Genomic DNA, 17,271 nt, shown 5'->3' on the forward strand with positions numbered 1-17,271 from the left:
CAATTCGTACGTTTTTACTTTGTCCTGAGCCTCCGTTGGTGCCCAGGGTCTGTCTGACACCCTGATTGTCCACACTTCCCTCTAATCTTTAAATTATTCTGTAAACTAATTTAAAACTATTTGACAAAAAAAAATAAATGCCAATTAAGGAATGTCATTGTATTTAAGTTTTAGTCTAAATAGTGTAATTTAAAATTTAAATAAATTTAATATTTATGTTTATAGTCCCTTGATAATTATTAGTAGTCACTTGATAAATCCCTTTCAATGCTTGCTTCCTTTTTCTCTTTTGGTCAAGCAGAGAAAAAGAAAAAGAATTTTACATTTCAAATAGAGTAAATTGTGAAAAAAAAATCACAAAGACTTTCCGAATAGCAGTTTACCTTACAGCTCATTTCTAAGGGCTCCAAACTGTATCTCTTTAGGTCTCTACCTGCTAGTTTTTTACTCACTAGGCTGCATATAGTTGTCTCTTAGCAACCATAAATTTCATGGAAAAATCCTAACTCTTCTCTGATACCACCTGTTTTTTAGAAGTTGGCCTTTTTTTTTTTTTTTAAGGCTTAGAATTATATAAGCAAGAAATGCCAGAATTTCATTATTTTTTAAAATAAATGTAAATCCTAACAATTTTTTACAGGGCTATAAAGTGTTTTCTTCCCAGTGGCCCTTCACTCTGAGGTTACATTGGAGATTATACTTGTGGGGAACTTCTGTTTACTCCCACAGCAAAGGATCATGACTATAAGTGTCTTTCTTCCTGATTCACTTTAGGATTGTGAAGATGTCCAGTCCCAATCTGAATATTGTGACCTTACTTGGCAGTTGTCTGACTTACAGTAGTGTTTACCTCTTTGGGATTCAAGATCGAGATGCTTTAGTGGGAGGCTCAATGGAAACTCTCATTCAGGTAGGTTAAATCTTAAGTTTTTGTTTTGAACAAAATGTCCAACTTTTGTTTTTTGTTTTTTGTTTGTTTTTTTTTTCAAATCAGCATCTCCTATAGGTGGTGGTTATCTTTATCCTTGGAATGGGCACTCTCAAAGGTGATCACTGAAATGCTTACTGCAGTCCACATCCTGTCCCTTGCCCTGTGTGGACTGAGGCTTTGCAGATCAGAATGTGGAGAACAACAAAAGTCTATCTCATGCCTCTTGCTTCTATCCTTTTCCCTCTGTAGATAAGACTATCTATGCTGTGCATTGGGACCTCCCTTGTATTTGGCCCTATTCTGGGGAAGAGCTGGCGACTCTACAAGGTGTTTACCCAGAGGGTCCCGGACAAGAGAGTGGTGAGTAGGCAGCAGTTACATACCAGTGCTTAATTGCAAACAGCAGGTTTATTATTGATTATAAGCTGGAGAAGTTTGTGTTGGATTACTAGCTAGGCCCTTTTATGGCAATCTGAATTTCCTACTCCTCATTTCAAATCTTGGAGTAGTGTGGTCTCCTAAGTCTCCAAGCCTGGAAAGCTATGTGCCAGTGCTCTTGGGAGATAGGACTTTGAATGTATTTCTGCTTCATATGTACCCCAGGCCCTGGTACTGGCCAGCATCTAGAACCAGTGTGAGAGAGAACAAGATGCCCAGAGAGATTGTTTCTTGGCATAAATATGAGCTGAAAGTGGAGTAAGGGACAGTGATTACAGAGAAGCTGTAGCAAGTAAGCAATTATTTCCTTTACTGGAGCCCAGTTCTTTTCCATGTGGAAGACCATTTTCTGCACTAGGAAGGATGGGCCTGAGCAGTGAACAAAGAAGAGGACATCCATTCGCCAGATAGAATCAACCCTAGAAGCTCTGTGGCAGCCAGATCACCTATATCCCCGACATCAGATGTCATCCTGACCACATTTCCCCATTTTATCAGGTTCCTTGCCCAAACCTCAAAGTTCATTCATCAAACTCTTTGGCAATAGGTCCTAGCCAGACCCAATATATCACTCAATAGGAGTTTACTTCTCTGGAATGATTTTTTTTTCAAATATTAGTCATTATTCAGTGAGTATTCATAATAAGCTCAGCTGTGAATAACCATGATGAAAAAAAAATTGACTAAAGGACAAGAAGTTTATCTATCCTTCTATAAAACAGATTTCTTTACAAAAATTGGTTTTATTGGACTGCCTGGGTGGCTCAGTGCGTGAAGCCTGTGCCTTTGGCTCAGGTCATGACCTCAAGGTCCTGGGATCGAGCCCTGCATAAGACTCTTGGCTCAGTGGGGAGCCCACTTCCCCCTCTCTTTCTGCCTGTCTCTCTGCCTACTGTGATTGCTGTCTGTCAAATAAATGAATAAAATCTTTTTTAAAAAATGGTTTTATTGAGGCATAAGTAACATGCAATGAATTGCACATATTTTAAAGTGTATGATTTGACAACTTTTGACATAGGTACAAATCCATGAATCATGGTATAAATCTGCATAAGTTTCTTCAAGAATCTTTGTTATCTCCATCTCCTGTCCAATCCTTACATCCATTCCTATTCCCAGACAACCACTGATACACTTTCTGTCACTAAGGATTTGTTTACATTTTCCAGAATTTTATATAAATGGAATCATATAGTATGTACTCTTTAAATATATATATATATTTAAATATATATATATATATATATATATATATTTATTTATTTATTTAAGAGAACAAGAGTACGAGCATGCCAGGGAAGGGGCAGAAGGAGAGGGAGAGAGAGAATCTCAAGCAGACTGCCCACTGAGAACAGAGCCAGGATGTGGGGCTCAATCCCACAGCCCTGAGATCATGACCTGAGCCAAAACCAAGGGCAGACGCCCCACTGAATGAGCCACCCATACACCCTTGTGCTCTTTTTTTTAAACCTGTCTTCTTTCACTTGGCATAATTATTTTAAGATTCATATGTGTTGTTGGATGCATCAGTGGTTCTTTTTTTGTTATTGGTGAGTAATATTCCAAAGTGTAGACATACAGTTTGTTATCCATTCATCTGTTGATGGATGTTTGGGTTTGTTTCCATTTTAGGGCTATTAAAAGTAAAATCGCTATGAAAATTGGTGTATGAGTCTTTGTAGTAGGCATATGCTTTCATTTCTCTTGGTTAAAAACCTAAGAGTAGAATGGGTGGATCATATGGTTAAGTGTCTGTTTAACTTTTTAAGAAATTGGCTTTCTCCCAGAATGGTTGTACCTTATTACATTCCCCCCAGAAATGTATGAGAGCCCCTCTCCTCTATATCCTTGCCAACATTTGACTTGGTTGTTCTTTGTAGTCATTCTAATAGAGGTTTATAATAGTATCTCATTGTGTTTTAATTTGCATTTCCTTAGTGTGATTTTTTCACATAGTTATTTGCTATCCATATGTCTTCTTTGGTGAAGTATCTTTTACCTATTTTTTAAAAAATTTAGTTGTTTGTTTTCTTACTATTGAGTTTTGAGAGTTCTTTTTTTATTCTGGATAAGCCCATCAGCAGATATATATATGATTTGCAAAGACTTTCTTCCCATTTATGTCTTTCTTTTCATTCACATAAGTGTATATTTCAAAAGAGAAGACATTTCTAATTTTGATGATGTTCCAATTACCAATTTGTTCTTTTATGGATCATGTTTGGTATCAGATCTAAGAAACTTTCGCTTAATCCAAGGCCTCAAAAGTTTTCTCCTGTGCTTACTTGCAGAAGTTTTAGAGTTTTCATTTTTTACATTTGGGCATATGATCCATTTTGAGTTAATCTTTAATATTATATGATTTATGGATCAAAGTTGATTTTTTCACATATTAATATACAGTTGTTCCAGCTCCATTTATTGAGAAGTCTGTCCTCTTCCCTGAATTACTTTTTACCTTTGTTGAAAACCAGTTGTCCATAGATATGTGGATCTATTTTTTTTTTAAAGATTTTATTTATTTATTTGACAGAGAGAAATCACAAGTAGGCAGAGAGGCAGGCAGAGAGATAGAGAGAGGAGGAAGCAGGCTCTCCGCTGAGCAGAGAACCCGATGCGGGACTCGATCCCGGGACCCTGAGATCATGACCTGAGCCGAAGGCAGCGGCTTAACCCACTGAGCCACCCAGGTGCCCCGATGTGGATCTATTTTTGGATCCAATTCTGTCTCAGTGATTTATTTGTTTATTTTGACAACAATACCATAATATCTGGATTATTGTTGCTTTATATAAAATCTCGAGTCAGGGAGTGTTAGTTCTCCAACTTTGTCCTTCTCTTTCAATATTGTTTTGACTAATCTAAGTCCTTTGAATCCGCATATGAATTTTTGGGTCAGCTTGCCAATTTCTGCAAATTTCTTCTGAAATTTTGACGAGAATGTGTTGACTCTATAGATCAAATTGTGGAGAACTGACTTCTTAACAATGTTGTATCTTTTAACCCATGAATACGGTATATATCTTCATTTACTTAGGTCTTTTCTAATTGTATAGTTTTCAGTGGAGATCCTTTATAACTTCTATCAGATTTATTCCCAATTATTTAATTTTTATGCTATTGTATGTTATTGTTCTTTATTTTAATTTCTGATTTTTTGCTGTTAATATATGGAAATATAATTGATTTTCATATGCTGATCTTGTATGTTGTAACCTTGTTAAACTACTTATTGTAGATCCATCAGATCTTTTTTGTACATCCAGCAGATTTTCTGCTTAGATGATCATATTATCTGTGGATAAAGAGTTTCTTTCCAATTTTCTGTATGACAGCCCTGTCTAGAAACACTAGTACAATGTTCAATACAAATGCCGAACACAGGCATCCTTGAATTTTTCTTGACCTTATAGGGAGAACATTCAGTATTTCAAAACTAAGTATGTTAGTTATAGTCATATTACAGATATCCTTTACCTACTTAGGGAAATTCTCCTCACTTCCCATTTTGCTGAGGGTTTTATTAAAGAATTGATGTTGGGTTCTGTCAAATATTTTTTCTGTGTCTACTAATCATATTTCTTTTTCTTTTTTAGTTTGTTCATTTGGTGGAATTACATTAAATGATTTTAGGATCTCAAACTAATACCATTTTACAAACTCCACTTGGTCATGATGTATTATCCTCTTCTTTTATTGTTGGACTCCTTTTCATAAGATTGTGTTTATAATGTGTATACTCATGGAATACTTATGTATATACTCAAGGAATATTGTTCTATAGCTTTCTTTTCTTATGAAATCTTTTTCTAGTTTTCATATAGCATAATGCCAGCATTATAGAGTGAATTAGAAAGTATTCCCTCTTCTTCAGTTTCTGGAAGTGTTTGTGAACATTGCTATAATTGGCATCCACTTATAGTATAAGTATCTCATGATTGTATGTTTCCATTTCCTCATCTCCTGATCTTTGTGTTGTTTTCACTTCTACATATAAACCCACCAGAATTGTTACTCATTTTTGTTTAAACAGTTATCTTTTTTAAAATAATTTTTTAATTTTTTTGTAAACATATAATGTATTAGTAGCCCCAGGGGTACAGGTCTATGATAAACAGTTATCTTTTAAAGATATTTAAATAATTAAAATCAACGTGTATTTTTCCACGAAGGTAATATTCCTTGTATAGATCCATATTTTCATCTGATATCATTTTCCTTTTGCTTTAAAGATATTAACATTCTCATGCAGGTGTGCTAATGCTGAATTCTTCCAGCTTTTGTTTATCTGAAAAAGTCTTTATTTCCCCTTTGTTTCTGAAAGCTACTTTTGCTGGATATAGAATTACAGGTTGAGGCTTTCTTTTCTTCTTTTAGTACCTTGAAGTTTTCATTCTGCGGTCTTCTTACGTGGCCCTCTCTAATAAGAAATCTGATGTTATCCTTGTCTTTGTTCCTCTACAGATGAGGTGCCTTTTTGCTGGTTGATTTGAAGATTTTCTTATTATCATTGGCTTTAAGCAGTTTGGTAAAGCAACTGATGACTGATGCATTTTTATCTTACAGACACCGTGAATCCTGTAACTAGTTATGCCCTCTTCTTTTCAATGGTTATCAAAAACTCAGATCCACATTTCTCCCTCAATTCATGAGGGCTGTGTACTCTCTTCTTCTGACCTTTCATCCTAATTCTCCTGATTTTTTTCTTTTCCTTAATTTTTTTCAACTTCTCATCCTTTCAAAGTATATATTTTTAAATTTTATTTCCGTAGTTACAAAAGTAACACAGCCTCTTTCTATTAAGTCAAATGATTCATATATGTATAAAGAAAATGCTAGTAATCTCTCTTCCACCACCCTCATATTTCAATCTCACCCTCCAAGTTAATGGTTTTTAACAGTTTTATGTGGAAACATTAATATCTCTATATGCTCATTATGCACATATCTAGAAATAATAGCATGTTCATTTTATAAGACTCCTTAATCCTTTGTGAGAAAAGGCAGGATATGGGACAGATAAACAAATAAAAACATTTAGTGGTAATGGTGATGACATGGACATAGATAGACACCATTGCACATCTGTAGTGTGTGTTTCATCTTTGATGGCTGGATGTGAAGCCCCTTGGGAGGGCTGACCTTGGAACCTCAGCATACTCTAGGCCCTGTGTCATTTAGCCAGCAAGCCAAGGAAATGTACGGCCCTGACTCTTTTGCAGATAATCAAAGACCTGCAGCTACTGGGGTTAGTGGCAGCCCTGGTGATAGCTGATGTGATCCTGCTTGTGACGTGGGTGCTGACTGATCCCATCCAGTGCCTCCAGATTCTCGGTGTCAGTATGACGGTGAGGGGCCCAATCCCTGGATAATCTACTTTCCGAACTGGGAGGATAGGCTTCTGTGGGTACACTGAGGTCATTCTCCCAGCAGTCCTCACTCTGTGTTCATTCTCCCAACAAGAAGATAAATGACCCAAAAAGCAGGGAGAGTCGGGAGCTGTGGCTGTGGTGAGTGCCTTGCCCCTTGTCTGCAAAGTGTGCTACCACAGCCACTGCCCCTGCTCCACGTGTCTTCCAACAGCATCCACTGAGATGTCAGAACATGAGAACTGCCCAGCAGTTATCTCTGCTTTCACATGATCAACAATGAGAACTTTCAACCATAGGAAGTTGACTTCCCCTAGTTATTGAGATGTATAAGTGGTATTTTCAGGTGGTATTTGGAATCAGTCAGCCCTCCTTCAAATTCCACTTACCAGCCATGTGACCTTGGGAAAGTCATTTAAACTTCTTGAAGTATCTGTTTCCTTATAGGTAGAGTGATGATGATAGTATTTCTTATTCCCTAGGGCTGTGGCTTAGATGAAGGGAAACAATGCAGGGAAAGGGCTCAACTGTGCCTACTACATAAGTTAAAATAATGGGAAGTATTATAAGTTTCCAGCCTCACAAGGGGCTGAGGTATACAGTGAAATCTTGACGTTGCAGATTTAATATGTACAGTTTCAACTGTTAAAAAATAGCAGAAACAAGATGTGAAATAATTCATAATTTTGCTGATGCACTAATATGAGTCACTGTGGTAGCAAAACAATAACTGAGGAGTAAGCCCCACCATCACCAAGCATCCACACGTCAGCCAGACTTTATCATCTTTTCTTTCACCCATAGCCACATTCACTTAGATTATAACCGAGTCACCTAAATGTTACAGTTTTTACGTATTAAGGCCAAAATCACATGCTGTAGAAGAGTTCATGCTCCAGATGTCCCCAAAGATCTCCTGTGTGTTCCTAGTAATTGTGGGTTTCCTCCGTCCTGACTCTGTGTACCTCCTAGGTGACAGGGAGAGACGTGTCCTGCTCTCTGACCAGCTCACACTTCTGTGCTTCCCGGTACTCTGATGTCTGGATTGCTCTTGTTTTGGTGTGCAAGGTTGGTAACCACATCTCCTTGGGATATAATCTGTCTGTCCCCAACAAAAGAGCCACACAAAAAGAGAATTAGAGGAATTAATGAGGTGATAACGCAAAGAATCTTGAAATCAGAGGAAACCTCTGTTTATGCATAAATCTCAAAATCATGACCCTCATTATTTCTCTACTCTTTATTTGTCTTGGGGGTCATTTTTCCAATTCTTTGAACCCTCTCATTTAATTTTCCCCTAAATCATGTGAAATTTACCCACAATTTCTCTCATTTCTTGGTCTGATTTTTCTAATTAATTTGGCAATACCAGTTTTCTCCCCAACTCCCTGCAAGGGAGATTATGCAGAGATATTTTATCCGGCTTTATTTGTTCTTTTGATGCCCTGATTAACCTTCTTGTATTTTTCTTCAAGATTTGGGTCAAGGTATTCTGCTGCCTTCCACCAACTTTTCTCAGTCTGATCGGAAGAAGGGCTGGCCCTCAGACAGATGGCAATATCCCTGGTGTCCTTTGAGTGGTTCCAGCTGCCTCAAAGTGTCCTCCTACCGCTCTGAATCTCCCACAGTTAGCCTCATTTGTCTCTGTTAGCTGGCAAACATAGGGTATTATTTCTAGCAGGTACGGGAAACCTGTATAGGGCCGGAGATTCCTAGTACGAACTATCCTATTAGCTGATTTCAACATGAAGAAATAGAAAATCTGGCTGTGAGGGGTATAGGGCAGGCCTATTTCACTCAGGCAAGCCCTGGATGCTAAGATACTATTTGTTGATTCTTGGGACAGAGAGGCCTGGTGGTCTTTAAAGGTAAACTTTACTCACTTTACCCCTAGGAAATTGTTCAAGTGGTTGCCTCTGAGAGATAGGGCTGGAATTGGGAAATGTTGCTTTTTTACTATGTGCATATATTACTTTGATAGAAATGTTTTTAAAAGAGAACAACTGGGCAGGAAATAGCTCTTGACCTCTAGTTTCTTGCTAACAGTTAAGAAAATGAACTTCAGAATATGACAGAATGGGATTTGAGTTCTGACTCAGCCCCTTCCTAGCTGACTCTGAACCTTATTTAACCTCTTTGATCCTGGGTTCCCTCTTACATAAAATGGGGATGACGACAAAATCCTCTCAGAACTGTTCTGAATTTCAAACAGGTTAGTGCATGATCAGAGTTTTCAGCCACTCCTGGCCCATGGAAAGAGCTCAATAAGTGTTAGATATTATGATTATTAATATTCTACTGCCCCCTAGACAGTTTGATTTCTTGAGCCCTATAGAAAAACATGTCCTCCCCAGGACAGAAACTCAACATTTCCCCCATAGAAGCTCCCTTTGTGATTCAAGTTGATTTATTTTCTCCATAGCCTTTTATACAATCGCATTTCCATTTTATATCACTGTAATATCTTTCTGAAGGCAAGGAAAGAAAAGGAGAAAAGAGTGCTAAGCATCAGGAAACTGACTGAGCCAGCCCCTCACAGGCTCGCTGGTCAATGAGCACTTCCTGAGGATGACTTAAATCTTCACATCATGTTCCAGGACCCCATGCCCACCTGAACCTAGCAACTACCCCCACCCCACACTTCTCAGAAGTGAATGTCAATGACATACAAGCATTAGATATGATTTACTCAAACACAAGTTGTGGATGTAGAGAGGCTTTATTCATACCTCGCTCCCTTTTGGCAAGAGGTTTAATGGCGTTAAAACATTTTAAAGAATGAGATGTGAATAGTTCAAAATCATAGAATTAATTTCATTTACTTTTAATTAAATTACTAGAGATCCAGTCTGCCAGATGCCACCTGATGGTGTCAGTTACCCCAAACTCAAGCCCCATTGGCCTGACTTGTGTATTTTCTAGTCTTTGAAGATCTCAGAGGAGCCACCTTTGGCCCTTAGGCCTCTCCTGGGATACTGGGCATTAGGGGTGCCCAGAAGGCATCCCTTCCCTGTTGACTCCTTCACTGTGGGCACAGCCAGTCCTCCAAAAAATTATCTTTAGGGCTGTCCTGGCAGATGGAGTTGGTCAGATTGTATGATTTCAGGGTCACTGGCAGGTACCCTGCTGATACCGGCTTTGCTTTCATTATTAGTTCTCCCTGTGAATATCTGTACTTTCCACCCACACCTCAGTCCTCATGGCATCTTCACATTCTGTGTGACAAAACATGGACATCTGTGTGCTCGCCTTAAATCTCCCTACCAGACTGAGCTTCTTGAAAGCCAGGATCATGGCTTATTCCTCTTTGTAACACCTTTGCCTATCCTGCACCTAATATCATACTTTGTACATAGACAAACATATGGTGAATCTATACATTACGTATTATTGATCACAGCTTTGATTTCTGTTTCAATACAGCTCCCTCCAGGAAAGGCAGCACTTTAAAGTGCATGAGTAATTTTCTGTTTAGTACAAGTGAGAAATCTGAGAGCAGTTTTATATTCATGGGAAAGAGGAAAGAACAGGGCACTGGGTTCCTGGTGATGGGGGCAGAGAATGTCACACAGAGGATGAAGGGTATAGATGAAGCCTTTACTGCCTGTGCCTGCTCCACAGCCTCGCTTAGGTCCCAGCCTGCCTTTGTTCTCTTTTTCCATCTCCCATAAACACCCACTGGCACAGAGCCGCTGCTAGCCTATAGAGATCCTTTGTGTAAATTAGAAAAAGTCATCCCTTCTAGACAGATGCAATCTTGCAGGTGCAGGGCTTGGCAAGCAGATGGTGTCTTTGGGAAAATTAGGGGGGATAAAAAGCCCATTCCTTAGGGCGCTGCCCCTGCCACAGCACACAGCTTGACAAGCAGACCACAGGGCTGTTTCTGCTTATACGTGTCCCTCAGCTCCATGCAGTGCAAAACTACACAGCAGGTGCAGTAGTCCTTACCACTGACGGCACGGCATGCCCACTGCCCTCCAAGTGCCCAGCAATGCATCCTGTAGACCTGCTACCCACCTACACCGTCCTGCCTGTGCCCTGTCCCAGCAGAGTCCTGTCTGCTGGCTGACTTGCTGACCTCCAGTAAACTAATTCCCAGGGAAGGAGAGGAAAATTACATTTATTTAGCACCTAGTAATATAAGGGGATGCCCTTAGTGTCTTCCCATGTGCTATATCAGTACATCTTCATGACAACCCTTTAAGGTAGGTCTGATTATCTCTATTTTAAAGGTGAGGAAATTGGTTCCAACCTTATGGTTCCAACCTTACTGCTCTTTGACACTGAGCCCACTGTTACACTTCTCTCAGCCCCGGGTTCTCTTCTCTGTCTTCAGGGCCTGCTGCTGCTCTACGGTGCCTACCTGGCTGGCCTGACTGACCACGTCAGCTCTCCTCCTGTGAATCAGTCTTTAACCATCATGGTTGGGGTCAACCTCGTAGTAGTGGCTGCTGGGCTTCTCTTCGTGGTCACCAGATACTTGCACTCCTGGCCCAACCTGGTCTTTGGACTCACATCTGGAGGTATCTTTGTTTGCACAACCACGATCAACTGCTTCATCTTCATTCCCCAGGTATGCTCTACGGAGAATTTGGCAGGCTGGTCCTCTGTCATTCCAGAGGCTTCCCTGGACATAATAAACCACTCACTTTGTTTTCTATTGAGACTTTTGGATACCGTTTATTGGGGAGTCAGAACGAAGGCAAGTTCCTCGTGAGGCGGCTCTCTCCGTTCTTGCCTCCTCACTTCCCTGAAGAGGGCGACTCTGCTCCTCATCAGCAGGAAGGACAGGCCAGAGTGGCTGAGCACACATGGCAGCATGTTTCTAGCCCTGGCAGGCTGCCTCCCAGACCTGCTTGTCCACCTACCCTCCCGTCGACTTCACTCATCTCCAGTCCCCTCTTCTCCTTGATAATGTCATTTCTTTCACTAGCCTGGGAGTGAGGACATTTTCTTTCTTTCCTATTGGAGGTTGCAGATTCACAGAGAAAACCTCATTCGGAAATTTATGCAATTTAAATTTTTTTTCCTTTTTATTAGAAGACAATATAGAACATTTCTTTTTATAATAAGGAGAAATAAAAGCTGAATAAAAATGTGTTTCACACTATGGGAATTAAGGGGAAAAAAATCAAATGAAGGAGAAAGATAGAAGCAGAAATATCCAGAGAGCAAAGAGAAAGAAAGGGAGTCAGAGGGAAAGAAGGACTCCATGGGCTCTGAAAGTGATGTTAAATTATTCATGTAATGCCCTAGGGTACCACTGAACCACATATATCTGAGTTAATGAACTTGGCATTAGGCACCTGTCCTGTTTCCCTTCTAGATCTCTTTCTCTTCCCCGGAGGCCTCCCTTATCCCACTACTCCCTCTAGACTCCATCTTGATTCCCTTTGCAGCTTTCAGTTGACTAGGAATGTCTTCATGAGGGAGCTAACTGATAATTAAAGTGTTGGCTGAGGGAGGGTTATGACTGCACTTTGGGGCACGATGGTGTGACACAGGCAAAGGCCTTTACTCTCCTTCCCTTTCATAAATTCTCATTAAAGTAATCTAGAGAATAAACAAATATGCAAACATCTGTAGCAGTGCACTAAAAACCAAGGATGGGTGTTACATCTCTGCTAGAAACTAGAGTAATTTTTGCTGAATCTCTATGTTATAAGAACGAGATGGAAGGAAATCATGAGAGCTGTGGCTTATTTGTCTGGGGTATAGCAGAAAAAGGGCTGTTCCTCTCTGGGAGATGGGAAAAGGGAGTGGGCAGGGATCTTTTGCGTGACCCACCCCTTGGGTTCTATGGCCAATGATGATTGGTAACCCATCCATCCATTGCCAACCCCTTTCTTCCTTGCTCATCTCTACTATATAGACTGAAAGAGCTCAAGACTTGCTTTACCAAATTCCCTCATGGCTTGTGGTGACCAAGTGATACCATTTCGAACACTAAAGGTTTCCTAGCAGACTTATGAGAAAGCTTTTGTTTTCCTAACAACAACAACAACAACAAAAACCGAAGGCATGGCTGGCATCACCTATTCTGCCTTCTTCTTACCTTGAATGTTTGTGATAACTGGAGCTATGGAAGTCATCCTGGGACTACAAGTGAAAGGCAAGCAAACATATTTCTGTATGAGGAAACTATAGCTCATCTCATGTAGGACTATAGAGTCAGGAGGAAAGGACCTTGAAGAAATTCTGCAGTTCACAAGAACTGGGCCACAAACTTCTGAAGATCTGGAGAAGCTGCCTTCCTCTGAAGTAAAACAGTTTTTGAAATAGATCTGATTTGTTTTGTCAATGGGATTCAAAGGATATTGCCTCTCTTCAACTCAAGGGAACCATCATGAAAAGGACATAATCTTAGAAATAGTGAATAGCGGCACCTGGGTTGCTCAGTTGGTTGAGCATCTGCCTTCAGTTCAGGTCATGATCTCAGGGTCCTGGGATTAAGCCCCACATCTCCCTCTCCCACGCTTTGCCCTGTTCCTCTACTTGCTGCTCCCCCTGCTTATACTCTCTCTCTCTGACAAATAAGTAAATAAAATCTTTTTTAAAAATGAAATACTAAATAAGGATGAAAAATACTGTGTGAAACTTAAAATACCAATAAAAGTATTGAACAGGCAATTGGACATGGCAAAATACTGAATTAGTGAATTAATTTAAAGTAACGGACAATAAGGGGACAGATAAAAAATGAGAGACTAGTTAAGAAAACACAGAGAACAGATCTAGGATACAATATAGAGCTAATAAGAGTCTCTGAAAGACAACAAGATAATTTGGGGCAGAAGTAATCACCTAGGCACCATTAGAGGAAAGCCTTTCAGACCTAACCAAGACCTCTATCTGAAAACTGAGTGAATCCGCAACCTCCATGATGCGCCCTACTTGTAACTTCCCCCTCCACACTCACCTCTGTCCCTTTCCCATCCTGAGCCTCAGATGCAAGACTTCCACTGTCCTTGGTGTTTGAATCCTCAGTGGTAATATTTAGGTACACTCCCATCTACATACAGACATAACAGACATAAACATACAGGACAAAGATCAGCTTGGATTCTCACTTCCAGGTTTGACCTAAGCAACAAGCAGTTGGTTTGTTGAAGTGGGAGTGGAAATGAAAATATTAGGGGGTACAGCAATGGGGTGGACAGACAGTGTGGGCCTTTCTCTTTCTCTCTGACTCACCCCCCCCCTTTTCTTCCTAGTCGTTTTGAGCTTCCATTATCTTAGTCTGTCTTTCCTCTTCTATTTTCTGTCTCATGCTTTTTCTCTTCTTGAACAGAACATGATTTAAAACCAAAAAAATATATTATAGCTTATCGTAGTTTAGGTTTAGGAGGGTAAATGATTTTTCAAAATATGAAAGTAACTGAGGCTTGTCAGTTTTTTGTATGCCCCTGAATTGATTTTCCGCTCTGGCTCAGTGGCCTTCGGTAGAAGAAAGATTCTCCCCGTGAGACCTGCACTGTGTCTTCCAGGAAAATAGGACAGCTGAACAAATTTGGAAAGTTGTGTGAGGAGAGCTGTATAGGGAGGGGAGGCAGCAGGAGGTGGACTGCCTTCTTATGACTAAGCCTTCAGACTGGATTGATGGGAGGGGCTTATGAAAGCAGAAGCATAGATACGTCAAGGGCAGCTAGGTGGCGCTAGAAAGCTGAGTGAAATGGATGACATTACAGAAGAGGCAAGTGGGCCAAGTAGCACTCTACACAGGCCCTCAGGAAATGCCTAAGTATTTATGCCAAACACTGAGGTCATCACCAGCAATGAGCCAGCCTCTACTTTTGTGACCTGAACATGACCCATCCTTATACACATCCCCACCTCCATCCCTCTCTCTCTGAGAGGCAGGTGGGTTCTGAGATACGGCATTTTTTTTTTCCTCCTCTGCATTCCCCAAGTGTTCCATCTGCTCCTCATGAAGGTGTTTAGGAATTTCTACTCTGCCTTATAGTTATCTGCATAGGTCGCAGCGCCCCCTAGTTTTCTAGGGGAAAGCTTCCTTCATTTGTTCACATATCTGTCCATCACTTACTAACTGACCTCTGCAGGAAATGTGTAGGTCAACACATGGACCCACCTCCAAATCTAGTAGGGGGCAGATGTGAAAGGAATTATAATACATCTTTTAGGTGTCTGAGGAAGGTACGTTACCTAATGCTGAGGAAGGGGTGCCTCAGGCTGTCTGGGAGCTCAGTGACACCTTCTCAGAACATGGGGTATTTGGGCCCAATCTTGAGGGAGGAATAACAGTTCACTGAGCAGATTGGGGGAGGACAGTGGTTGGCATTTTTGATGGGGGAACACCGTGACCAGAGGCAGACATAGGAGTCAGAACAAAGTCTGTTTGGAGCACCATAACACTTGTGCATCTTGCACTTTTTGAAGCACAAACTGAAACAAGGGGAGATTGGCAGGATGTGAGAGAGGCACATGGAGTGAACTTCCAAAGACCCTGGTTTACCTGGTAGAGATTGAGAGTCAATCCCACTGTGTTAATGTTTTATTGTTGCTGTAACAAATAACCACAGATCCAACAGCTTAAAATAATACATTTATTATTTGATAGCCCTGGAGGCCAGACATCTGAAATGGGCCTTTTTTGACTAAAGTCAAGATGTCAGTAGGTGTGTGTTCCTTCTGGAAGGTCTAGGGGGAATGTGTTTGCACTTCTTGTCTGGCTTCTAGAGGCTGCTTGTTTGGCTCATTGCTTCTTCCTCCATGAGTGTGGTATCTTTATCTGTCTCTCTTTCTGACCTCTGCTTTCACTGGCAACATCTCTTCTTCTGACTCTCTTGCCGTCCTCTTGTAAGGACTCTTGCAATGACATTGGCCTTGCCCTAAAAATCGAGAACAGTCTCCCCTTCTCAAAATCCTTAACTCAGTCACAGATTCACAAGTTCCAGAGATTAGGAGGGGAAGAAAATATTTGGGGAAACATTATTCATCCTACCACACCCACATGGCCCAGAGGCCGAGAAAACAAGAAAATGCTTGCCTTCTGGAGGAAGTGCCATGAAGAGGTCCTGAAATTATGACCTGGGGGTCATTTATAGCCATAGACCAGAAATGTCAAGTCTTAAGGACCAGGATCCCCACAAAGGGGAAGAGGAGGATTTAGTCAAGGGGCACCCTGGCTGTGCCCTCCAGCTTAGGGTGAGACAGCCCAGAAGCCCTGGTGGTGCCCTTACACCAATATTGAGAAGTTCTTCCAGCAGCCCTGCTGAGACAATTCAGATGGGCATTGTTGGGGGAGAAAAAAGGAAAAGCTATACTGCTAAGGAAACAAGGCGTCCTGGGAGAGAACAGAGATACTACAACACTGCAAGGGTGAGTGCCAGGAGAGCACTAGAGGTCTGCTCTATCCACTGAAGACCACAGACTGAGGCTCAGTTGCCAGCTGAGCTGATGGCCTTGGGAGGTGGATTTTGAGAAGGGCATGCAGAGGAGATGGTCCTCGCCTGACCCAGCACAGATCTTGCAAACTCCTGATATCATAAAGGACTCATGCTGAGTCAACAGAGGACCCAGGAGGACTTGGGTGAGAAAGTATTGCAGTCGATGGTGGGAATTTAGTATCCTATCTGCTTTACCAAATTTGGGTTGCACTCCATAGTCAGAGCTTAATAAATGTTTGATGAATAAGCAAATCAATTCCAGGATCCCTGTGTGGCTCCCCACAAACCCCTCAGCATCCTATCTAGAGCCAGCATAAATCACTAGGACCCTTAATGATGAAAATTCCTTAAGGAAGAAAGAGAAATGTCCAGCACTACCACTCCCCCCACCCCTGGCCCAAAGACCATGCCCCTGTTTGTGAATGCTTTTTTTTTTTTTTTTAAGATTTTATGTATTTATTTGACAGAAAAAGAGAGCACAAGCAGGGGAGCAGGAGAAGCAGGCTCCCCACCAAGCAGGGAACCTGTGGGGCTTGATCCCAGGACCCTCGGATCATGACCTGAGCTGAAGACAGATGTTTAACGGACTCAACCACCGAGACACCCCATGAATGTACTATATTCACTTCCATTCTTATGAAATTAAACCAGCCCCAAGCTTCCTCAGATTGTTTCTCAAAACCAATTTCTCCTGAAAAACCCTCCATAGGACCCCCACAGTTACCAGTCTCTATCTCATCACCCCTGCTAAGGAGATGTGATGTAGCTCAGGGCTCTGGTAACAGCTGGGGTTGTGCTGCTAACTGACTGTGGGGCCTTGAAAGGTCATACTCCTCCTGAATCTTTCCTCATTTGTCATGTAAAAAGGACAGTCAGCTCGCAGACCTAATGTTCTGTCATTTCTATTGATTTTTATTGACATTTGTGGTTTTCTATCTGTCTGAGACTTGATTATTGATTTGGGTTAGAAGTCCTCTGGCAAGAACTGGGCTTTCAGTAGCAGTAAGCACACCATTACTCCACAAATGAGAATAATTAAGAACAGCTACTTACAACTAAGAGCAGTTTCATTTGAAACATACAATGTTTAGATTGCCTTGCCCCATGATAGCTCCTAAACTCTGGC

At 41.0% G+C, this 17,271-nt stretch overlaps 1 protein-coding gene across 1 annotated transcript in view; it reads left to right on the forward strand.

The window, feature by feature from the left end:
• GPR156 (G protein-coupled receptor 156) overlaps nt 1–17,271 on the forward strand; it is a 63,243-nt gene that overhangs the window by 36,930 nt on the left and 9,042 nt on the right. The window contains exons 3-7 of the mRNA XM_059163954.1: nt 775–910; nt 1,181–1,291; nt 6,592–6,717; nt 7,711–7,806; nt 11,075–11,311. Of these exons, the coding sequence (XP_059019937.1) occupies nt 775–910; nt 1,181–1,291; nt 6,592–6,717; nt 7,711–7,806; nt 11,075–11,311 (706 nt within the window). The remainder of the gene's footprint in view (nt 1–774; nt 911–1,180; nt 1,292–6,591; nt 6,718–7,710; nt 7,807–11,074; nt 11,312–17,271) is intronic.

This window comes from Mustela lutreola, chromosome 2, assembly GCF_030435805.1.
Source record: "Mustela lutreola isolate mMusLut2 chromosome 2, mMusLut2.pri, whole genome shotgun sequence".
Taxonomy (NCBI): domain Eukaryota; kingdom Metazoa; phylum Chordata; class Mammalia; order Carnivora; family Mustelidae; genus Mustela; species Mustela lutreola.